Below are 25,029 nucleotides of genomic sequence, written 5' to 3'. Positions count from 1 at the left end.
CTCTCTCAATCCAAAACCATACTTGAAGTAAAGTTGTCAAGGAGGTTTTGCATGGTTGAACTTTTCTTCTATGCTTGCACTAAAGTTGCTTAAGCCGTTATTAGTTACTTATGATCAACATACGTGCTTGTTTGTATTGTCATCTGATTTATTTCATGTTGATCAACCCAAAACGACCGTCAGCTTTTCAGAATTTGAAAATCATGTTTTGAATCTTTTGACTTAAAGAGTGTGAGGCATCTTTTATGGAGTAAAGTTTAACCATATAGGTCTGTCCCCCTCTTCTTTTTGTTTTTCCAGATCTTCCCTGCACATCTGTTGCTTTTGGTCCCCTTAGAGTGGAATCTTATGGGCAGTGTGATGGCTGATATCAAAGGTTTGAATTTGAGGGCAACAACCATGCATGCGGATTCTTGTTGCAGAAATGTTTATGGTAAATTTAATTGAAAAAAGAATGACCATATTCAAGGTTTGTTGGTTATCGTTAGGTAGCCATCTTTCCTGATCTTGTTTCTATTTTGTCTTACCGCAAGATTAGTAACGGCAGATAATACTGTAAGCTTTAACCTGAATTTTGCATGCCATTCCTTCATATATCTTATTCTACCAGGCTACTTTTTGCTTGATCTTAGATATATCGGAAACATTGGTAATGTTTAGGAAAGATATCTTTGGAAATTTTATGGAGAGAACACATGGCCTTTCGCTTTATTTATCATTAATACCTTATCACATAAGTATTTATCATTCGATCTTATGCATTTTACTTCTATTGTCTTAAAACCTCTTATCAGTTAGATTCACTGAATATAGAATATTTTGTTATTTTTGAAGTAATAGATTAAAATGCTTCTACAGAGGATAATGATATTATCGTAGAGGTGGGTTTACTTAAGTAGTGGTATTGTAGTCTTTATGCAGATATAGGCGTATAACTATTTTAACTCATCCATATATTAACTGTGAGTTAGTCAGAAGATTAGTACCATATGATGGTGTTAATAGTAATAAAAGCCAAAGGTAAGATATTTTATAATAGATTTCCTGCTTGCCAATTGGAACATTATACCCTAATCTTCTTTCTATTATTAAGACAAATCAGTTCAGAGCTATCAAAAATGGATGTGATTAGTTTCACATTTTTTCCTCTGGTCGATCAGCAAACTTCCAGAATGTGGACCTTTATTACATTTCATTGTTCAAATGGGATGGTGCTCAAATAATTAAAGAGCCTCATATTGAATAAATTCACCTAAGTTAAAATTCCGACAGCACCGATTTAACTAATGACACTGTTAAGTTTACATTTGTGTGTTTGTGTATATATATTGCACTTCATGCTTAGGTTAGAGATTTGAGGAAAGAGAAGGAAAGTCTGCTGAGTGAAACCAAAAATATGAATACCAGAAGGCTTGCTTGCTTCCAGTTTACAAGGGCTTCTGTCTGTTTTCGTGGGAGACATAAAGATGACACTCTGGAGTCAAAGACTTGGCATCAGAAACCCCACCAATGTTAATTGCCGATGTATAATCTCAAGCTTACAAGAGAACCCACCGTGGTATCTTTGGCAGCAGCTTTTCCTCAATGTTGCCATCGTCGAGTCTACTAGAGGAATCAGTTTGTTAACCCCACAGTGCAATTTAATCATGCACCAGAAAATATACTTTTAGAAAAGATTGGACAGGCAAAAAACAACATATACATTACACGTAAAAGAGTGCGCAACTGCACTCGGGCATATAGCATGGACAACGTTAGTACCCTCAAAGAGGGTTTGAAGGCAAAAAATTGAGGAAAGAAAAAGGAAGAGAAGAGAAGAGAAAAGAGAAAGCTGAGCTCATGTGTGTCAGGAATCGTGTCCTGCAATCTGGGATAAAGCTGCTACCCGATGAACAGCAGCACCTGGAAAGATGGCCTGCTGAAACTCCGCCCAGGACACCAAGTAAGCTTTAGCAGTCTTTTTAAGCTGTCAAAAGGGGGTAGAATTGACAAAACCAGCAGAAGTTTCTTGCTATTATCATTTTTCACCAGAGAAATTAAACTACAAAAGCAAGTAGCCTGAGTCCCACAATGGTTTGTGCTGCTTGAGTAGGAACCACCAGACAATTTTGACGTCCATGATGCTCTTCTCCTTTTCGTCTCAAATCATCGTAAATGTTGACATGCTAATATGCACCTACTTAGATGAAATGCATACGATCGTTAACCAAAAGGTGGCGGTGGAGGATCCTGAAAATTTTGGGCTGAGACATCTGATGCCAATAAAGTTCCACGGAAGCCTTCCTCAGCTTTCTGTGCATTAATCTTTTGCTCCGAGAGCTCATCTGTTGATATCAAATTGTAGAGAGGAAATAACTAAAACAAGAATTATTACAACACTCCAATAACCAAAACAATAAAAACTGCTTAATCATGATACTTTTTTATTACCTGCTATATCACGGTTCTCATGGATCTCAGAATCTGCAATCCAAAGAACATCACCAGGAAAAATGTTCTTATCAGCAAGAGTGGCAGAATCACCTTCAATCTCTACTGAACCTTTGTGAATCTTCTGGTTCTCCTTAACAACCTATAGATTTGAGAATAAAAAATAAATCTCAATGTAGTTCAAATATCATTAATCATTACTGAACAAATGGGCTATGCAAATGCATGGACTTGGACAGAAGATACAAAGAGATAGAAAAGAGGGGCACAACTCGGCAGTGCAAGCATGCTGATCTACGAGAAACTAGAAGGGTTGCCTTTATGCCAGAAAGAAAAGCTCTAACCAACTGGTGGGTTGGTGGGGCTAAAGGATAGAATCTTTCACTATGGATGTGTCTTGTGCAACTAGAAGTGCATGGCATACCCCAAAGGCTTCCCAAATCATCAATTTCAACTGGTAGATTGAAGTAGAGCCAGAAACTTTCAAATTGATCGAGTTTCCAAATGATGTTTTCCTTGAGCGCTTTGAAGTGCGACGATCTGGATCAGAAATATGAGCAGAAGCCTCTCTGATTGATTTTGGTGCTTCTTTTCCACGGACAAAGTGAACTTTTATATGCTCATCACAATAATTGAGCTTCTGCATCAATTTGCAGCTCTCTCTTTCTCCAATACAATCTTCACATAACTAGCACCCACAATTCAAAAACTTAGAAAGCTCAAACAAAATGGTAAACAAGAAACAACTACTTAATCATCAGTGAGAATATATTTGAGTAACTACCTTGGAAACAGATAAAGATAGCTAGAACTACAATCAATACTATCAGCATCCATAATAATTTATCAAGTGACATTGCTAAATTATCAGCGTGGTTTAAGAAAGATCAGGCAATCATTTACCAGCCAATATCTAAATCGAGCATCAAAGAATATAGAACGGCTAACAGGAAGAGCCAAAATATTACAGTCATTAAATCACCTTCAAAAATGGCTTGGTATTGGGATATGGATGTAGTGACAACAAAGGCAGCTTCCAAGCATTTCAAGAGCCTCACCCTCGGAGCATCTAATTTTTTTAGATAAAGAGTTGAACAACTACCTAGACTACTACAATTGGTGCCTTAACATGGCCTGCTGCCTAATCCAGCTTCTTTGGTTTTAAAAATTGCCACATCTTCGGATGGCTAAGAAAGGGAGTAGGAAGAATATGGAAATACATCTACATAGTTCATTGATTATTAAGATCTCATGCACTTAAAGGCTCTTTACAGCTACAACAATCATCTTTCAGATCTATGTTGCTATTTCTCGCAAGGATGCCAGTGTGTTTTTTCTGCTGATCTGTTATGTTACATTTCTTGTTTAATACGAAAACCACCCTACATATGCATGTATATAACTCATATTCCAACATATGAATAGATACCTATATACTCACCTATATATCAATATATGCATATGTATATGCGTATCTATTTATTAGAAGTCTATCTGATGCCCTACAATATCAAATATGTGCTTTAGGTTTTCCAGATGCTAAAATATAAAAGATAGAAACCACTATTATCTAATATTTTAAGATTTTAGAGTAGTTAGTGAGTTAAATTAATACCAGAGCAAGAGGTTCTAAGTAATGATGGCCGTGCCGACCACCGGCCAGCACAGAATGGCACATGCCGCAAGAGAGAAAATTAAGCCAGAATGGGCTAGTCACCACAGCTAACCTTACGCTCACTGTTGCCACTGACTTTGCACTCGCCTGCACACCACTCGCCGCTCGCGTTGAGTGCCCTAACCCGAGAAGGAAGAAAAGTTGAGGGTGAGATGGGTCAGACCGGGTCCGGTTGAATAAAAACTTAAGTTGTGGATAGCGAGAGCAGGCGAGCGAGACACCGAGAGCAGCAGGTGCAGGCAAGCGGCACAACCATCCATGGTTCTAAATTCAAATCTGACCATGCCTACCTTGTCAATTTGACAAAAAAAATTTCATCTATTTAAGTCAAGTTCACTTCTCGGCCTTCAAAAATATCTCGAGCTATGATTGAGAAGCGTCAATGTTCTCTGGCAGCTTAAGCTTTTAAAAATATCAATGAATAAATTGTGAAATTAGATAATCCACACAAACTGAAAAGTCTCTTAGAATTATCGCTTGCAACTATTTACAAGTATAGGAAATAAGAGGCAATATAAAAGACTTGACTGTAGAACATGGAGCACAATTCTTATAGGCATGAAACAATTCCAGGTTGTTCAGGGAAAGGTCTCTTATGTTCAATGTCACCTAACATAGAATTTTCTTTTTCAAAAACTATGAAAAAGACTGAAGTAAAATCTGTTAACATAATCCATGAACATAATTTAATATAGTAGTAATTTACCTCTGGATATGTCCTAATGTAAGGCCTTCTAGACTCTAAATCATCAGTTGGTTCTTCAACTGAGTGCTTTAAATCTTCATCCAGGATTGGTATCTCTTTGCAACACCCAGACAAGTCACTTTTAGAACTATCACTAAAAGCAATTTCAGCAGATATTCCTTTTCCCTCTGTAGCATTCCATTCCTCAGAGAATAATGTCCAGTCAGCCTCTGAGATAAGTGTTAACCCATCAGTCTGAAAATCACATGAGAACAAAATCAACTCAGAGTAGAGCTTTGATATAAAACACAGTTGAATAAAAATGCAAATTTTAGCGATGTCGGATAAATATTTAATTGAAAAAGTAATTGAACTCTGATAGAAGAACAGAAATGCACATAACGTTTTGCAGTTTTATGATCAGCTGCTTCAAATAGAGCACAATGATGATCTCGAATACTGTTGCTTGAAGCAATTGTTCACTAAAACAGGAGGTTCTTTGAAAGTAATGATTAAGGAAGTTCAGAATCATCTTCCGTTCATGCATGCAGAAGTGCGGGCAATGCTTCTTTTTTTTATCTCTGGTAACAGCCGTCTGATCAAGATAGATAAACTCAATTCATTCCAGTGGCCTAAAATATCTATTTTACATATTGTCGAGCTGAGAGTATAAAACCAAAGGTGGACCCAGGCTGAGTAGTAAAATTGTTCCAAGAAATCACAAATCAATAGGCTAGTTGGTTAAAAGAAATGGCTGGCGCATGCCTGAATATAGCCTGACTGTAAATAAACAAGATATTTGGCAATCAGAGAAGCTGAAAGTGGATAGACGTAGGTAATGTCTGTCAGTCCATAGCAGAACATATTGTTAGCTCAAAATAATGAAAAGTAGCTTAAATTAGTTTTAAGATGCCAGGAGGTGAAATTTTAATCCAGATTATTGTTCCAAGTTCCTGCAACCAGAATGAATCCAAAGGTTCTCTCCCTAAAGATAGAAGCACCATTAACCTATACTGCAGCTAAAAGTTGCTGATTTAGCATCTCATCATCAGTGTAAGGGTTACATGAGCGGATATAGATCAAGGAAATTGATGATTCCTGAACAAAGTATGTTGCTACTGATTATAGCTATATTTATAATTGTAGTAAATGGATTCACCTCAAACAATTTATATTCCCATTTAGGGCTTATTTTGGTTGCAAGAAACATGATTCCACGAATTACTTTCATCTCAAAATCTGTTTGAAACACTGACATTTCATATCTGGAGAAACAAATCACAAGTAAAACTTCCAAACAACATAACACCATTCTTCCAGCTATCCTGCTCCCTAAAATGAAATTTTGGATTGCCAATATTGAAAGTCAAGATAAACTGTAAGAAAAGAAAACAATGAATTAGTTAGAAGGTAGTTTAGTGGTCATCAGTTCAAATCCTGTATCAATGACATGTGGTCTTGTCAGATACAAAAGCTCTGGATAAAAACCCACAGAAGTTCCTTCTTTACCTTTTTTTCATAGTAATTATATAGAGTAATAAACTCTATAGTCCATAATAGAAGAAAAACAATAACCTCCACCTCTCATTTAAAGATTTTAAGTTATTCTTTAGTCATAGAGTAAATTCTTTGACAAGCATAAATCCACTTACATTATATACATAGTCTCAAGTTTTCAAAAATAACTTGTCATACAAAGCTAAAACTCCTAGTTATTTGAGTCTAGAATTTAAATCTTATAGTATCAAGTAATCAATGCTGTAAATTCAAAATCTTTTCAAAGTCTTCATCACATCAAACCAATAGCATTCTCACATCCTATGCAATTTATAGCCATCTAAAATTCACATTCCACATCATTTTGTCACAAAAATAGTAGTCTCAATAGTTAGCGGGATTATGGCAAGCTATGAGAATCTCAATTATTGGTGATTAATTCTAAATTATTGTATCATATACAAGCAACTACATTTCCTTGACACTTAAAAAAAATCAAAAAAATGGAGAATCAAATATAATGAAAAAAGGCATCATGCTACCTGAAAGCATAAAATCATGTCTTTAAAGAGCTCTCTAATGCGAGGAACAGGACCAACATAAGATGCAAAATTATTGGAGCTCTAAAAAAAAAATTTGAGTAACATTATGTTTAGGCATTATAAAAGTTTTGACCATGATACCATGATATCTGGTAGATATCATATAGATGGGTCATCTGAAGTTCCAAGTTTCAACTAGATCCACAAGTGATTTTTTTTAGTGTATGGGTAGTGATTTCTTTTAGTGTATGTAGTATTTACACATGATACTGTCACTAAAAGTGGATTTAAACTGTTTGTCAGAAATGTCTGTCATTTAGCCAGCCTAACAACACGAAGCTATCCAAGTATCCATTGCTCCAATGGCTCTACTACTCTACTGTTTAAATTGTCCTGCAGTACCATACCAGTAATATTAATCTGACTCACGTAACACCAACTTCAGTTCCTGCATAAAATCCACTCTTACTATTTTTTTCAACATTGAAAATTAGCACCTGAACCTACCTGCTGATCCCTTCAGACTTTTATCAGACAGTAGTTTCTGCCTCATGAACTCTTCCAATAATTTAAATTGCGGCAGTTAAGTAGCTTGGATCATTTGACTACGAGCATACGACCTTTTAAAGAAAATTTATACTTGGAATTGAAAAGACATACAAATACTGAGCTAATTGCTTATAGCGACTTGCTACCTCATACCAAAATATAAGATAAGAAACACAAAATCCATGATATAAAGCCAGAAATAAAATGAAAATGAAAATGAAAATGAAAAATGAAGAGGATCATCAAGAATGACAAGGAGATGCACAACAGCTATTATTTGTGATAAGTCAGTGATTTTATAACCTAGTAAAACATTCCTCTCCCATCAGTGGCTAAATCACAATAAAACAAAAGAGCTAGAAAGTCTTCTTACAGTTGATGCTTTTTGGGTGATGACGCCACGCTTGCATACTAGCTCAAAAGGCCTCTCTAACAACCGCGAATGCTGGCATTTGGATAAACATTTTTACACAAATAAAAGTTAATGCCTCGAAAAAGAGTTACACAAAGAAAATTTATCAAGGCCATTGTTCATAATGTCAACTATACCAAGAAAAAAGGATTGTAAGAAGAGTCACTGTTCATAGTCAACTATATCAAGAGAATTAACAGGCTCACAAGTCAAACTGTTATGCTCATGATAGATAATAAGTTAATAACCTTCTTCTACCATGGCAACACAATAACATCAATAAGTTCAAGGAAATAAATTATAGTGACATGATAAGTTTTGGCCCCTACTAATGCGTCCAGAACCCAAAAAATTCAAAGAAATTAGGGATATGACCAGAAGAAAGCCTCAAAAGGATTCACTGTGTAAGCAGGAAACGCCAAACATAGAGACCAATATGATTAACAACTATTTCCCAATTATTATATTGACAGAAACTCATCCGATGTCCAATATCTTCTTGAGCTGGAAGCAACTAAGTGACAGCATTTGGCTTATTAAAGGTAAAATTAAAGCTTTTCCAACAATATGGGTTGGCTAGCACAACTCAAAGCTGACAATTCTCCGGAAAGACTTACATAAATTTTTAACCAGAATTCAACTTAGTGTCGACCTATGCAAAATGGTGCCGGACTCCCAAACAAGGGTTTCACCTAGAAGGTTAATATCATCTCCATGAAGGACTATATTACGATGGTTCACTTATAGAAGAAACCACTACCCTAAGGAATCTTGTGGCCTAGAACCAAACATTGATGTGGTAAATAAGGAATTACACTAAGTAAATTAGGAAATGTACTATATCTAAATAATGAGCCAAAATATTCTATCTCGAATCAGATTCCTCCATAGCTAATTGACCCAATGTTACACCAAAAATCATCAGAATAGGAGTCAGTTAAAATACAAGGACAGACAATGGATAAGAAACCCTCTGGAGGTCTAATCAGACTAACCAATATCAACCTTTCTAAAAGACAAATACATTACATCGCATGTACTTTATAATGCATCGAGAGGGCAAAGAACATATTTTGCAAAGTTTAAAACAACCAAAGAAAGGGTACCTCTAGATTTTCAGACAAGATAAAAAAAAGTTGACATTCAATGTCTACGACTTTACGGGATCAATGTGATTATGGCATCACATTCTTGATAATCTAACTGGCAGAATGCATGGATAATACAATGCGCTGTATATAGATAATGCACCATTAGTCTAGCTAAATTAATCTTGTAATTACTCCTCATAATTATAACACTCATTCACTCCTACAAAAGAATGGTCTTGTAATTTTATAACCTCAACAACTAGAAGAAATGGCTCAATAAAAAAAATGGCTCAATAAAAAAAATGGAAAGACGTGTGCACAATATCACCTCACCTTCTGACAAAACAGTGACTCTAAAGTAACTTCTAGACTTTCAGGTTCCGGTGAGGAAGAAATATTTTTTCCAGTTGCTGTGACATATGCTCTCCACTTTGTTAGCCAGGATGACGGGAGTAAGAAGTATTTTTTACCAGGATAAAGTGCAAAACTTTTCCCTGAAATTAATTTTTCATGATTCTGCCGTTGCTTAAGTTTGACTGCTCTGCAACAATGCAAAATATATTTATTTAGAAGCAAAAAAGCAATTTACTAACTTACAAATTAGATGTGTTTCTCATGCTACCTGAGGCCATCCTCCATGCAAGCAACTTCTGTTAATTCTTGACTGCAAATCTCACATGGTCGAGAGTCAGATGGGAAGGTCAATATATCATCAGAATTTGTTGACCTGGTGGTTTCAAAGAGAAATATCCAGAGATTCTCGGGAACCAAGACACGCTTTGCTCCAGGAGCCTGCTCTGGAATAAGGTTTCCATGAGAACATACGAGAGATGCCGTTGGTCCAGGATCTGCTTCACAAGGGATATCAGCATTTTTTCTGGACAACCACTGTACCAACCTAAGGAGGAAAAGGGAACACAATAAGATTCACATGAGAAGATTATTACATTAAACATAAAAGTTGAATGTGTATCATAAAACACTTCACAACCTTGCTGCAAGTGTTGACAGTGTCACGACTCAGGTTTGGACAAAGTAGTAATCCTTTTTTGTCTTTCAAAGAGTGTACTTCAAAAGGATGGATTTTCTACTATCAAAAGAATCAAGAAGTAAACTGAAAGAAAATTAACAAAGTAGAGAACTTAAAAATAGTAACAATATCACCAAAATGCAATAACGAAAATATGACACAAGTACATAACAAGACAAGAATACTGATTTTACTCATAAATTTTATAACGATTATAAATAGTCAAATATCTAATTGGTCCCAGTAGCCTACTAATAAGATATAGACAAGCAAGCAAGTTCAAGAGCATAAATAGCTTTTGATAAGACATAAAACATTAGAACATGAATTTCAAATTCTAACACCCAAGATTTCACAGCTAAAGAGCTTAAGAGTAGGCAATATGGAACCAGGCCAACTCATAAGAACAAGGCAGAAAATTTGGACAGGCCATACAAGAAGATAAAACTGTAAAATTATACAATTATCTAAATATAATTAAGCTGTGATAAATGAGAGAGATTAGTCTAACCATTTAACTTGATTAATGCACTAAGGTAGCGTTTGGTTGCAGTTTAGGAGAAACATAATTTATAGCTACTCTCATTTTTTTATACTTCAAAATTGTGCATTACCTTCCGCTGGTTTACTTCGAAAAAAGTATCCATTTTCTAATTTTACATGTGCAATGCAGGCCTCTATATATGCAATACCTATTTACATATGTAATGTGGTAACTAAATAAGCAATGCCTATCTATATTCAGCAAGGCATGGTAGTTTCTGCACAGTGCATGGTTACAAACAGAAAAGCACATTACTATGCCTGCAATACATACATAGGGTACGCAGTAGCTAAATAGATACACAATGCCTATTTCTAGGTAGGCAATGTGTTTACTATGCTTTGAAATGACAGTTACACTGCCAAAGGATATGTTTGGTCTTGTCAAGGGCAAATTGGTAATTTTAAATTACTAGCTAATTTCATTCCAAACAGATATAAAACACAGTTAGGCCTGGACCTCACATGACAGGACTTAACCCTATTCCGACAGAACCAGGTAGCAAGGGTGTTTGGTTACAAAACATGGTTAAGGCCACCCTACACATGGTGCGAGGGGAAAAAAACTCAATCCAAACAGAGCCTAAATATATATCCAAAAGCTGCAAACTGATACCAAGATGAGCTGTTCTGTAAGCAGCACTATGAAACTGGCCTAATTGTTCTACAAAGGAGAGAATTGGCTTAACTGTTTCACAAAGGAGAAAAACACAAGTTACAAACTCATTTACGGCTAGTGTAGTGCAAATATATTTTAAATTGCTAAAATTGATACCCACATGCTATAAAAATTAAAAATATTAAATTTAGATTTAAGAAACATACCATGTCCTAGAAACAAAATATGAAGTACCATCTGGGGCATTTCCAGCAACTGCTGCTTCTGCCAGTTGCTTCAATGAGGCTTTTCTACCCCGGTAGTCATCTGCACATACTACACTTTTAGCCCTGTTCCTAAGACAGTCAATGCAGTAATCATCACTGCTGAATGTTGGACCCCCTCCATACTGATTTTGAACACAGAGAAAAGTAACCAACAAATATGAGATGAGAAAAAAAAATATTGGACTTATCATGTATCAAAAGAGTTAAATAACTAGTCAAGATGAATAATAAATTAATAAGTAAAATATAATGATCTTTAACCAAAGAAAACACAATGTAAGTTTGACTCAGATTATGTTTTAGCTCACAACCGGATAAATGAAACTATTTTGTTCCCCAACTCTTTTCTTAACAGCTCTAAATGGTCTCATGCAACAAAACAGATCAGAATGGCAACCTCTCATATCATATTTCATGGATCCGGTTGGCATAGACTTGAGTTTTCTCTAACAAAAAGATTATCATTCAGCAGTTAATAAGTTATCTCAAATTATCAATCAGTTCTATGCTTACTTGTTTATAGAGTAATTAAATCTATGCTGCACCAGAGTGCCTCAGTGTCTACATGAAAGTGCCAGATACTTTTGAAACATTAAAACTTCGATCCTACACTAATACAAAATAGTGAAATAAATAAGTTGCAGAATGCAGTGTTCGGGCAATTTGACTCATCCTATAGTTTTTTTAATGGCACATTCAAGGATAGATAGAACATAGCCCTTCAGGATAGCTTGAAATGCAGTCACACTAGGTAAGAAACCTGGGTAACTATACTCAGGAAGAATTACGCATTCAGCAGCATTAGTTATTATGCATATAACAAAGTTAGGACTGACTTTCTGTCAGTCACTACTTTTTACTAAATATCTATGCCTGCAAAGAAAATACTTTAAATCTATGAGTGGCAATAAAAACAACTTTATGAACTTTTTCTCAGAAGTTCTTTCATCTTCCTAACATCAACTTAATTAACTTGCGCTTCAAAAAGTTTGAAGTTTTGATGAGATAAGAAGATCTACAACATGGCACATAATTGTGGACTATGTCACCATGACAATCATAAGATGGTATCACAATTTTCAGCCGCTGGAATGAAGATCACACCTCACAACTTAGGTGTTTGTGAATCTCACTGATGAGCCAGGTAAAACTACAGCACTAAATTGTGACTATGTTCATGCTGTGATAGCATTGCATGTCCCTGCAAATGAGATGTTTGTACTGAGGGCTAAATTTATTTGACAACAAGACTCTAAAAGAAAACGTTGCAACCTTATCTTTTGTGATTTCATAAGTCCTGCTTATCTTTTGTGGTTCCATAAGAACTCGTAGTGCTTTATGAAAAGAAGTTCAGGAAGTAGTATATCATGTGAGCTATATGAGCATTACTTTTAAAGGTGAAATAGCTCTGTGGCCTGACAGAAACTAATTCCAACTAAAAGTGGTGCATGAGTATTACACCATAATTTGGCGGTGTAGCCATTCAAAAGACTGGCAAAGACATTAATGAAATATGGTAGAGAATGTTCTGAAGAGTAGATAACCCTTTATAGTGGATAAATATATATTTTACAATATTACAGTTAGAGGGAGATCACTTGGTAGTCAAGCATTTAACAATGTCGCATAACAGAACTAGCGATATCAATTATTTATCCATTGTTTCTCGGAATTTCAAATCCCTCTAATTATAGCATGTATAAATGTTTGGCAAATGTTTTCATTTTACTATGCAATACATCTGTGCTTAGGAAAATAAAAAACTTGTGCTTTAAAAGGCTGCCAGATATCCTGGCCTACAAGTACTTACTGCATAATCTCATGTGCAGGACAAAGTAGAACTATGAGTCCCATAGGAACAGTTCATTTATGTCTGCACCCTCACTAGTAACCTTGATTTAACCACATTGATAGGTACATGACTGAAACGGTCAATTATCAGTCATAATGAAAGTCAATGAGGTGAAACAGATATTTTTATATTTCTGGAATTTCTTAATCTGAAATTTAGATGTATCTCTTAAGATTATCTTGTTTGATGTAGAGCTTCTATAAGCTAGGAGATTTAATTTTAGTTAACTAAAAGATCACTTTGGTCGATTTTGTATTTAGAAGAGTTCTACACTCCTAGTCCTTGGGAAAGATTTAAATTAATTTTGTACTGTGATTGGATATTTATGTAACTGAAGAAAATCTGACATATGTAGATAAATTTTGGAATTTAAAGAGAACTTTGTTGTAGAGGATTCCACATATGTCTGTTCTCGCTGTCTGTTCCCCCGCACACCCACACCCCCAGCCAGGTGGATTATCTACCTTTTCCCACATGCTAGGTTGGTTACCTCTCATCCACCATAAGCCAAAGGGTTTGCCTTCTTTCCCACTTAGTTTGTGTGTTTACCTTTACATCTTACCATACTGACATGGAAAAAATCCTTGCAAGTGCCAGGGGTTTTCACTCATCCAAATTGACCTATTACCTCATCTTTTCTCATATCACAATGCTCATACCTCAAGCTACATTAATTAATTTGCCAAAAATCCATTTTGGTGCTTTAAATCCTAACTAGATGAGAATGGAAGAAAGCTAAGGAGCATGAATATGTATAAATTGGTAAAAGTTCCAAGCGTTCACTTCCTTGCAGCAATAGGAATTCAAGAGACTTTTCCTTCTTAAATGGTGACAGCCCTTTCCCTCCTTTAACTCAAAGAGAGATCACAACTAACTATGACACTGAAACACAAATTTATTTGCAATCATGCAAGTTTATTTGCAATACACAGGACCTACACATATTTCAACGATTTTTGCACATACCATGAACTATCCAAAGCCTGGTGCGCCAAATGGTAAAAATTAATAGAAGAGGACAAAAGAGAGACACCTTCCTCTCACAAGTTCCATTTACCAAGTATGAGCCACCCCTGATAGGGAGACATAGTATTATCCAAATAGAACCGAACTTCAAGAATGCCCATGTTCAAGGATGGGAATATGATAACACATGGCGAGAACTATTTATGAACAAGCACCTTACTGCAATATTACGACTGATAATATATTTTCTTGACATTTACCAGAATCACTGGAGTAGAAATGCCAAGTTCCCATAGAAAACCTATATTTGGACTCACGCCATAACTCTTAAATACTTGTAATTACTTAATGCATTCCTCTTTGTTGTACTAACAGAGGTCATGAACCTCCACCTTTACCAAGATTTGTGTGAGATGTAACCTCTATCCATGCGTATTATCATTAAAGAGACAACTGGCAGTCATATGAAAGAAAATTAAGCCCAGTGGAGCATTGTCACTAACATGATAATGCATGAAATAAGCAAAATCAGCATAATAATGCATGAAATAAGCAAAATCAGCATAAGCTTCTTACTTTAGACAGCAATATCTGCCAAGCTCTACTTGACAACCTCTTCATGGAGGAGACCTTCGATGCTGGAACCTTTCCATGCTCACACTGAATTGGGCTATTGTCAAGGCAACTACAGGAAAAAAAACAAATTATTTTATAGACAAAGTAGCAAGAAGTTTTCTTAGTTGATTGCAGAACTAGTTATTTGTATAATAACTAAAACATACAAAGAGGATCAATCCTCAACAAGTGACGGATCTTTTCACGTAATATATAATGTAATGAGCACAGCTGCTGAACAGAGCAACCAATCTTCACATTATCTTAGACTCTAGAATAACATATACTAAGATTGGTTGTTTCTAGCAAGTATATGAATAAACATCATGATGGAAAATAAGCAACACTTGTGGTACAAATCCAGAAATACGTGCACATCGAATTTCAAACCATATAATCCATATAGAGTAGTCTAATGACTAAATCTGCAGATGATATTCGATAACTTTAAATATAGATCATGAAAAAACTGCATATGAATTTTGGGCTTCACTTAGACAAATGTAGCAACAGGATATGAGAGGAAAAGAGGCCAACAGCTGCACGTCTCTCCTTGATGGATCTAGAGAGAGGCAAGAGGACAATCTGAGGTTGGAGCAAACTTGCCACCAAGAAGTACACCATTGCACTTGATCCAAAAATGTGGCCTTGTTTGGAATGAGTGTAGCACTTGAAGGTGGGTAGCTACATGCATTTCTTACCCTCATTGTAGGTATATTAAACTAGTTAAAAGAAAAGATTAAGCGCTTAGTTGTAGAATAGAAATAGGAGTGTCATTATTACCTTTAATCAGTCAATGTGACATGAAAAAGTGTAGATTTTAGAGAAAATTAAGAATGTCATATGAATAGACTAAAATGCCCTTTATAGTTAAAGAATGTTAGTACCTAAATATTATTATTAAATTTAACCTCTAGCAAAATTCAAATTATCTCAATATATGCCCTTTTATAAGCATTCTTTTGCATATGAAACTTCCAGGATGGCAATATTTAAGTCCACAATAACTTACTAAGCATTCATTTGTGAGCTTAATAGTATTTAAATCCGCATGGCCTAGTAGGGTTTGCGGGCTTAGTGGGTTTAACCTTCAATAAAGTTGAAATTATATAGAAAAAAAAAGTTTTTTTATTCTTTTTCTTCTGCAATATTTGATTCTAAAACAACTGACTTGTAAAACAAAATTGCTATCTCAGTAACCAATTCTAAGGCAACAACGCTGACTTAAAAAACAGCAATGTTGCCTTAGTAATTATTTTAAGACAACAACTGTCTTATAAGACAATGTTGCTACCTTAGTAAGTAATTCTAAGGCAACAACTGACTTATAAGACAGCAATGCTGCCTCAATAAGCAATTCTAATATAGCAACAGTCTTATAAGACAGTCTTGCTGTCTTAGTAAACAATTTTAAGGCAGCAACGTCTTATAAGACAGCATTGCTACCTTATTAAGCAATTCCAAGGCAACAATAGGGAGAGAGATGTTAAAAATTTATTATTAAATTCAAATTATATAAAAAAAATGTGCCATTTTATTCTTATTCTTTTGTAATATTGACTTATAAGATAACAATGCTGTCTTAATAAGCATCTAAGGCAACAATGATCTTATTAGACAATTGCCTTATAAGATCTTCCAAGGCAACAACAATGAGAAGAATTGAAATAGAAGTGTCATTATTACTTCCGATGTGACATGAAAAAGTGAAAAAAGTACTACCTTTAAGGGGAAAATTAAAGATATTTGAGAAATGAGTTGAAATAGGTGCATCATTATTATCTTTGATATAACATAAAAAGTAATAAAATTTAGAAAAAAATTGAGAATATGTCATATAAATAAACCAAAACATCTTTCACAGCCAAGGATGTTAGTTCCGAAATATTATTACTTAAAATTAAACCTCCAATAAAATTGAAATTGTCTTAAAAAATGTGTCATTTTATTAGTCATAGTTTCAAAGGAGAGGACATGAAAACAATAGTGCATATCATTTCAAATATAAATTTATAATGTGAGAACTCATTCAAATTAAGTCAAACTTATACCCATTGACTTTTTCTTTCACATTTCTCATTTCTCACCTTCCAAACTTGGTTAGGAATAAACGACTGTTTGATTACTAAATTTAGTTAGAGTCCCCTAACCAAGTTCGAGAAAATTCTTACACTCGAACCAAACTATTTTGAGCTAAGTTGGTTTGCATTCAGTTCAAACACCACTTAAAAGTTCCAATTACAAACTAAACTTCCATTGCTAACTTGGTTTGCACTTGGTTCAAATCTGATAAACTCAAGCAACTATTTTGAGTTATCGATGGGTTTAGTAGTAAAAAAATTTTACTCAAATCTATGTCTTGTTTAGATAATAAATTGGAGAAACAAATTAGGGTAAAATAAACATATATTTGTTTATTTTTTCCAAAATAAATTTAAGTTACATGGATATGACTATATGAGATTGTTGATCTAGAATTCTAAATATAATTCCCTAAAACATATTTGTGGTAACAAATACTAATTCATACAACATGGATGGTCCGACCTAAGGTGGTATTTGATTTGAGTGTAAGAATTTTCTTAATTTCGGCTAGGGAACATTAACCAAATGATAGTTTATCCCTAATCAAGTTTAAAAAGTGAGTAAAGAAAGCAAAATATCAATAAATATAAATATAAATTAGTTCGAATGAATTCTCACATTACAAATTTACCTCCTAAATGATTTGCACTTATCTTTTCCATATCCTCTCCTCTTTCTCTCCTCTCTCACGATGGCTCATAAAGTGGCACATTTTTTTAAGAACGATCTTTATCAGAAGTTTAATTTAATAATAATATTTTAGTACAAATATTCTAAATTACAAAAGATATTTTAGTATATTTAAATGATATATTCTCAATTTTCTTTCAAAAGGAAGACATTTTCACTTTTTATGTCATATCAATGGTTATAATAACACCTTATTTTGGTACTCACTTTTTCACTTTTATGACACCTCTATATTTCAACTCTCTCACATTTGCTATCTTGAAATTGAAAGGTCTTATAAGACTGTAATGATGTCTTATAAGAATATTGCTGCCTTAAAAGGATGCACTACAAATAAAAGAAAAAATAAATGATACATTTTTCTATACAATTTTAATTGTATTAGATCTTAAATTTAATAATAATATTTTGATATTAACATCCTTCAACTACAACGGCATTTTGATGGCATATACTCAATTTTTCTCAAAAATAAATAACAATATTTTAACTCCTCTTATTGGTGCTATATTTGAATTACTTACTAAGGCAACAATGCTATCTTAAAATTGCTTACTACGACAGCAACGCCATCTAATAAGACAGTTAGGGGTGTAAAAGAGTCAAGCCTGAGCGAGCCGACTATGGTTTAGGCTCGGCTCGAAATGACTTTCGAGCCTTCCAATTCTGCTCAGGCTTGGCTCAGCTTAACTCAAGCCGAGCTCAAGTTGGGCCAAACTGAGCCCGAGCCTATTATCAAGCCCTCGTTTCTCCTCTCTCTCGCTTCTCACCACTCAGGTTACTACCCAACCCACGGCCGACAATGGTAGAGCAGAAGAACCGATGGACGTGGGAGTTGCGCGGGTTCAAACCAAGAAGGCCATTAGAGCACGAAGAGTTTCGCACTCGTCTCGCCATCAGGAGACTCCCCATCCCGCCGATGTCGCCCGTTTCGCTCTCCGAGACCTCAGCTTCCTCGACCTCGTGATGCCAAAGATTTAAGGTTTAATGAGTTTATATATCGAGCTTATCAAACCGAGTTTGAGGGAGCCAGCTCCAGCTCAGGCTCGGCTCGAAATTAATATCGAGTCGGTTTCAGTGGCTCGGGCTCGGCTCAGCTTTGACCAAGCCAAGCCGGACTCGAGCTTCAACGGAGCCAAGTCGAGTTGAACCCAAGCCACTCGTCAAGCTTGACAGCCCTAAAGACAGTTTTTGCTTTAGAATTGTTTACTAAGATAGAGTTGTTGTCTTATAAGTTGGCGGTTGCCTCAAAATTGCTTACTAAGAGAGTATCACTATCTAATAAGACTGTTGTTGTCTTAGAATTGCTTACTAAGACAGCAATTTTGTCTTACAAAACTGTTCCTGCCTTAGAATTACTGACTAATGCAACATTGTTGTCTTATAAGTCGGCATGTGCTGTCTTCTAAGTCGGTATAGTTATCTTAGAATCAAATATTACAAAAAATGAGAATAAAATAACATATTTTCCTATACAATAATTTTATTCAAAGTTAGAACTCACTAAAACCTGCAAACTCTGTTAGGTTTTGTCAGCTTAATTGTTACCAAGCCCGCAAACAAAAGTTTAGTAAACTATTGCGGACTTAGATATTATGAACTTATAACTAGTTCTTTGCAAGTGATTGCAGATTTAAGTAGGTATTACCTACATGGATGTTTCCATTGCAAAAGAAAGTTCATAAAAAAGCATATTTTTTTAGATAATTTAAACTTTATAGATTAAATTACATCATAATATTTTCGTAGTAACATCTTTTACATACAAATAGGCAATTTAATTCATTTCTATAATATATTCTCAACTTTCCTTCAAAACCAATACTTTTATTTTTATTTTTCATGTCACATTAAAAATAATAATGACACTCCTATTCTAATTTACAACCAAACACCCAATTTTCTGCAACTAATTTAAGATACCTAAAACAAGGATAAAAAATGAGTATAGATACCAAGGTTCAAGTGCTATACTCATTCGGAACAAGGCATTATTTTATATTTGGCCAACCTTAAGTGCAAAATAGATAGTGATCCGGATGATACCCAAACCATAATCTCCCATGTGGGTGAAATCTGGCTCAAAAGAAAATCAAGAAAGAGGTTTCCCATGAAACTTGTAATCAATGAGTACTGATATATCTTTATATATGTGTGGTAGATAATATATGTAGACACATAACTTTATGGATTGCTTATAAGTGGACAACCATAGGTTGGCTCATTTTCTGCCAATTTCTTGGCAGCAAAAAGGATATGTTCTGAATAATTACTCTTGCTGGCAAGGCAAGACTCGCGGTGGACCAAAATAAACAATCTGGCATGGGATGTATTAACCTACGGCAATCAATGTTGGTCAGCATGCAACTAATTGATGGGTACTATCTAGCAAAGGGGTTTGCTACTCCATGCCATGCCAAGTCAGTTCACACATAATAGCACAGGATCATGTCAGATCTGAATAATTGTATAACTAAATTAAAGGGAAATTTCATTAATAAGACAGAAAGATTTTGTAGCCTTCAACAATAGCAAAAACAGAATTACATGGCAACAAGAAAACAAGTCATGACAACATGTGACATCCAAAAGAAAAAGAGAGAGAGAACATGAAGCTATGATGCCAGCCAATTCAGAAAGAAGAAAAAGAAAAAATTCTAGCAGATAAGTCATGTCAAATAGAAAAGGTACATGATTCCAAAATTGGTTGAGAAACAATATATCAAGTCCCATCTTCACGTATCACATTTTTTGATGGAAGTGTCACATTCTAACTGCACAGCATATAGGTGCAGAATTCTACTTATTTACTATCAGAAGCACATGAAAAAGGAAGCCATAATTGGACTATGAACAAAGAAATAACAACAGAACTTACGGGGGAGTAATATTATCTGCCCACTGGCGAAGCCAGTCAGTTGAAATCCAAAAATATGAATCCTCATCTGGCTGAACAGGAGCTTCTAAAAGAACAGATTTTACTTCTTGGCGCCGTTCTGTAATATAAGCCACTTGTCTATCTTTCCGGAGTTGGTATTCTTTGCAAGCATTGACATATGATGCATTTAATTGTTCAATTTCTTCAGAAAAATGAGGAGGGAGAGAATCGCTCTTTACACTAATCTTCACAGCATTAGGCCCACATGTATTGTCATTGGCTTCATTCTCGCTAATGTTAATGCGATTATACATCAACATATAAGCATCAGTTGATGAAAATATCTCGTTGGGGATACATGGAGTAGATGTATGATCAGAACCTAGACAGGTGCCATTAGAAATAGAATTAAGAGTAGAACCCCTCTGTGGCTTATGCTCGGATTTATTAGATGAACTGGAAGAGACCTCTCCAAAAGGGTGACTGCCCAATTTTGAAACATGCTCATCATCAAACTCCCACCACAGGCCACTGTTTTCATCTTTAATATGTGCCACATAATGTCCACTATTAACAGAAGTACCTTTGTGAATCAGTATGGCTGAAAGATCATATATGAAACCACATTCAGAGGGGTTGCCCAACCTCTTTCCCATATTCAGTCTCTTAGGAAAACTAAATGCTGAGGTTATCTTTTTCTTTGTTGTTGTCTGCAAATAGAAAAAAGGGTTATGTGACATGTTAAAAACATAAACTAGGGTATGAAAATGAGTTAATCAAAATTAAGAACGATAAATTTTTCTTGAGGTTGTAATACAGTACCTTGGGAAGGAAAATGTACCGCTTAAGTTGAAAATTAAGCACAGCTGGAAGTGAGCATAATTTTATGCAACGGGTAGCATCAACTCTTGTACAACATGACTCACAGAAGTACTGATTTTCTCCATGCAGCTCTTCCACACTGAGGTAATCATCTAAACTTTCATCTAAATTGTTTAAACCTTTAATATTTAGCTCAAGTTCATAAAAATCTTCCACTTGAGAAGAAGCTTCAGAATCTTTTCCACAAACTGAGCACCTTGTGAGTAAATATATATGGGATCCAAATCAGCTATGCTGCAATTTATAGTGCTAACTTCTCCAAGTTACAAAGGAAAGGAGAGAAAATAAGAGCAGAAGCAGCATCAACTACTTGTCAGACTAGGACAAATAGATAATATATAGTTTTCACTAAACTTAACAAGATGTCCTTAAACTCATATACCTATACAGCATCTTCTTACATAGCACTCAAAAAGATGAAAAAAATGAAACATGGTTTGCCTACTACTGCCAACTGTGTCCAGAAAAAACATGACATTATATGGATGGAACCTGAAAAGACAAGATCTTAAAACAGAAATCCTATAATGAACCAATGCATGAGCTGAGTTCTAAGTGAGTCATTATCATCATTTACATTTACCAAAGCTAACAGACAACAAAAGACCAACTCAGGGCCGACAGGTAGGGTGAGAGCAACACATATAAACAAGTATGCTTTAAATTTGACAAGACAGCAAACAGGCTGAAGTTTCAGCTGAAACTGAGACATTTCACCAAAAAGTTCCACATTCTAGTCCTATCTGATCCGAAATTGCCCCCCAAAACTAGCATCCAACCGAAACAATGCTAATAACAATTTTTTAATGTATGTTTATTTTATTCTAAGAAGGATTATACTTGAATTCAACTTGTACCTAACTCAATATCAACCTCAATGATTAAATGATATTAAATTATGTGTGATACATTGAAAAAAAAAATAAAGAAGACTATTTATTAAAAGAAGTCCGAAATAGATACAACAAAGTTAGAAATGAAACTAATCTAAACTGACCGAAACATTCCATTTTTCAATCAAGCCAATACCAAAACCAAAACCTTGAACTATGGCTACTATGCTTACAGTACCACGTAAATGAATATCATACATTCAAACAAGTCATAAATCAACAGACATGAAATCATAAGTACACTAACAAGATAAGATGAAACTAGCAAAACTCAACTGACAACTGAAACTAAAAACTACATATATATATATATATAATATTCATAAATTTAACTGTGAAAAACTAAAAATCTTCTCTTACCTAGTCACATGTAAGACACTTCCACGAAACAGATCTTGCACAACACTTTTAGCAATGGAGACCTTAGAATGACTTAAAGAACGTTCCAGTAGAGATAGAAATAAGGTGAGGAATTCATGACTATCCTGTTGAACACCATTGTCCAGCTCCAAGGTCTTAATAAATGGAGCTGAATCAATAAAAGCCATTTTGCTAGAGTGCAACTGGGCAAATAACCGTGAAAGCTGATCTAGAACAGCATGTTGCTTCAAAAGATCTACTTCAAGAGAGAATATGCCAGATCGGAATGAGGTGTTCATGTAAAGGCATTGAAGTATGCTGTTAGCATAACAAGTTGCACCCAAATTAGTCAACCCAGCAGGCATATCTGTTGAAGAACGGAGATCCATACAAGGATTCGGACCAACTGAAAGAATAATATCTGCCATCTTCTGCCATAAGCCAGTTTTCCTGGTTCCATTAGGTGGCGGAATAAGACCACAGAAACAATTGGGGGACTCTTTGGAGTTTCCACGACAGCCTTGACAAATGGGCTTCCAAACCAAATAAAGCTGACGTATATCACTTTTTCTGATTTCACCGGTGGAATGAATTTTCCTTTAAAAACAAGGGAAAAAAAAGATAAAGGAAACTAGTGCTAGATCATGGTTACATTTATCAACTTGTAAAAGGGGGGAAATAATACCTCAGTATCTCAGAGGAAGGATTTTCACCATCTTCTGGCCGTTGTCTTTTATTCTTGTTACGGGTATTGGGTCTACTCATTGTAATGCCAACTTCACATCACAATATAAATCGGAACAATTTAGCACATTAGATAACTGAAGTTGGCTGTCCAGAAATATACAAAAGTTCGCTATCATCAGCTGTGCACCCAATTGTTCCTTCAGTCAGAGCTATACAAAAGTTGGCTATCCTGGACTTGCAATATTTCTGGATTAAATAACAATATCAAATTCAAGGAGCAAACTTAAATGCTGCTAATAACTGCAAAGGAATGGTAACAATAGAGCTGCAGCAGAGAAGAAATAAAGAACTCTAGCAAATACATAAAAAAAATGAATTCATAGGCCCAATAAGGATCATAAATAGATCTCAAAATGGTGAAAGAAAATAAAACTCTGAAATGGAGATGAATAAAATTGTGGAACAAACTGGAATATCCTTTTTGAGTTTCTTTCTCAACAGAGATGTCATGGAAGGATAAAAATGAACTAATTAAACAAACATCCATGCTATAACTGAGGGAAAAAAAAACTACAACAACAATATTCCAATTGGATGTGATTTGATTCTTGAGTGCCCAGGAAAAGAAAGCGAAAATCAAGATGAACATCAAACATGAAATGCTACAACTTTTTGGATTCTTCCCTTAAAAATCCCCCAGAAACTGGCATAGCCTTAGTGTAATCAAATAAATTACACCTCAATTACTGCATTTATAGCACAAGTAATACCAATTAGTTCCAGTTTGACGGTTTCACAGATTCTGGTAGCGTTTGTTTAGGGTTTCATTGTTTCAGATGAAGAACTCTATAAAATGCGAAGAACAATTCAAGAAAAAGGATCGCAATAAGAATATCTCAGCTATCCTTTATGTCAAGTTCTACTGTACAGTCCAGGACCCGCAACTGTACATATTGTCACGAGGTAAAAACTGCCTAAAGCTCCAAGAATAAGATCGAGAACACCTTTTGAGTTTTTCATTCAGCTACCACCACACCACACGATAGCCCAAAATCTCAAAACATTCCAAGAAAATGAATATCAGAAAGATCACCTTTAGATTCTGAAAAATTATAGCAAGAAACCCAAATTGCAACAAAGCGATGCCATTTCAAGCGGGTGACGGCGTAATCCGACCGATGCGGGAGATGCTTTCCCTACCTCTAATAGATTGCAGCGAAGCTCCCTTTTTTCGTTGCGATCAGAAACCCGGTGAGGGATACCGCAGCCAGAGCAGGCGATGGAGTAATCCGAACGATGCAGCGATCCGGGAAGGAGGAGCGGAGGAGGAGGAGGAGGAGAAGAGGGTGAGAGCCGAGAGAAAAGCTAGGGCAGGGATTCGAATTCTATTTTTTTCTCGTCTTATTTTTCGTCCTTCTTTTTGGAACTTCTCTCTATTTCCCCAGTTCTCCTTTGTTCTCTGGAAGGGGAAATGACCGAAAAGGGTCTGGGGTAAGATCGAAGCGGGCGGGGGCCGAGCAGGGGTAGAAGCGTCTTTCGGGCGGGAGATTTCGAACACTGCAGTATCCCCCGGGTCGGGTGGTTCGAGTTTCTCGACGTTTCCAGTACTCCGCACGTGCGCTGCGCGTGATAGAAAGGTGCTTTTTATTTACTCGGTTGTACTCGGCGTTTCAGAGTGCCTCGATGCACGTATCAGTCCGAATCACGAGGCGTCGCCAACGGTTAGAATCACGATGGATCCATTTTAATGGAGTTTTTCACCAAAATAAATTAATTCTCAAT

General features: G+C 35.5%; 1 protein-coding gene across 6 annotated transcripts; it reads right to left on the bottom strand.

Annotated features, from left to right (window-relative positions):
• Positions 1-1,225: 1,225 nt before the first annotated feature.
• LOC140769883 (ubiquitin carboxyl-terminal hydrolase 26) lies at positions 1,226-24,661 on the bottom strand. 6 transcript variants are annotated; one of them, XM_073110780.1, is made up of 14 exons: positions 24,341-24,661; positions 23,246-23,493; positions 22,561-23,157; positions 21,248-21,503; positions 20,426-21,135; positions 14,734-14,842; positions 11,280-11,461; positions 9,504-9,779; positions 9,215-9,422; positions 7,752-7,823; positions 4,812-5,045; positions 2,855-3,118; positions 2,431-2,572; positions 1,226-2,324 (listed from the first exon to the last, which is right to left on the bottom strand). In XM_073110780.1, exons 2-14 carry the CDS (start codon positions 23,323-23,325, stop codon positions 2,203-2,205), a joined length of 3,252 nt encoding a protein of 1,083 aa, XP_072966881.1. In that variant the 5' UTR covers positions 23,326-23,493; positions 24,341-24,661; the 3' UTR covers positions 1,226-2,202. The 6 variants fall into 6 exon arrangements, 5 of the variants coding, with proteins under 5 accessions (XP_072966881.1, XP_072966888.1, XP_072966876.1 ...); XM_073110787.1 differs by having other exon boundaries at positions 23,246-23,476; XM_073110775.1 differs by having other exon boundaries at positions 24,448-24,661.
• Between the last annotated feature and the right edge of the window lie 368 nt (positions 24,662-25,029).

The sequence above is a fragment of the Typha angustifolia genome, chromosome 2, assembly GCF_048772165.1.
Source record: "Typha angustifolia cultivar Huaian chromosome 2, ASM4877216v1, whole genome shotgun sequence".
In the NCBI taxonomy this organism is placed as follows: Eukaryota; Viridiplantae; Streptophyta; class Magnoliopsida; order Poales; family Typhaceae; genus Typha; species Typha angustifolia.
The sequence above is the reverse complement of the archived record's forward strand: the minus strand, read 5'-3'. Positions and strand labels throughout refer to the sequence as shown.

Excerpts from the sequence above, each read along its gene's own strand:
- LOC140769883 (XM_073110780.1), bottom strand. The coding sequence starts at position 23,325 with ATGAGTAGACCCAATACCCGTAACAAGAATAAAAGACAACGGCCAGAA. Across the intron at positions 23,158-23,245 it reads CCTTCCTCTGAGATACTGAG|GAAAATTCATTCCACCGGTG; the intron begins GTATTATTTCCC and ends TTGTTTTTAAAG. Across the intron at positions 7,824-9,214 it reads AGTCACTGTTTTGTCAGAAG|CATTCGCGGTTGTTAGAGAG; the intron begins GTGAGGTGATAT and ends TCCAAATGCCAG.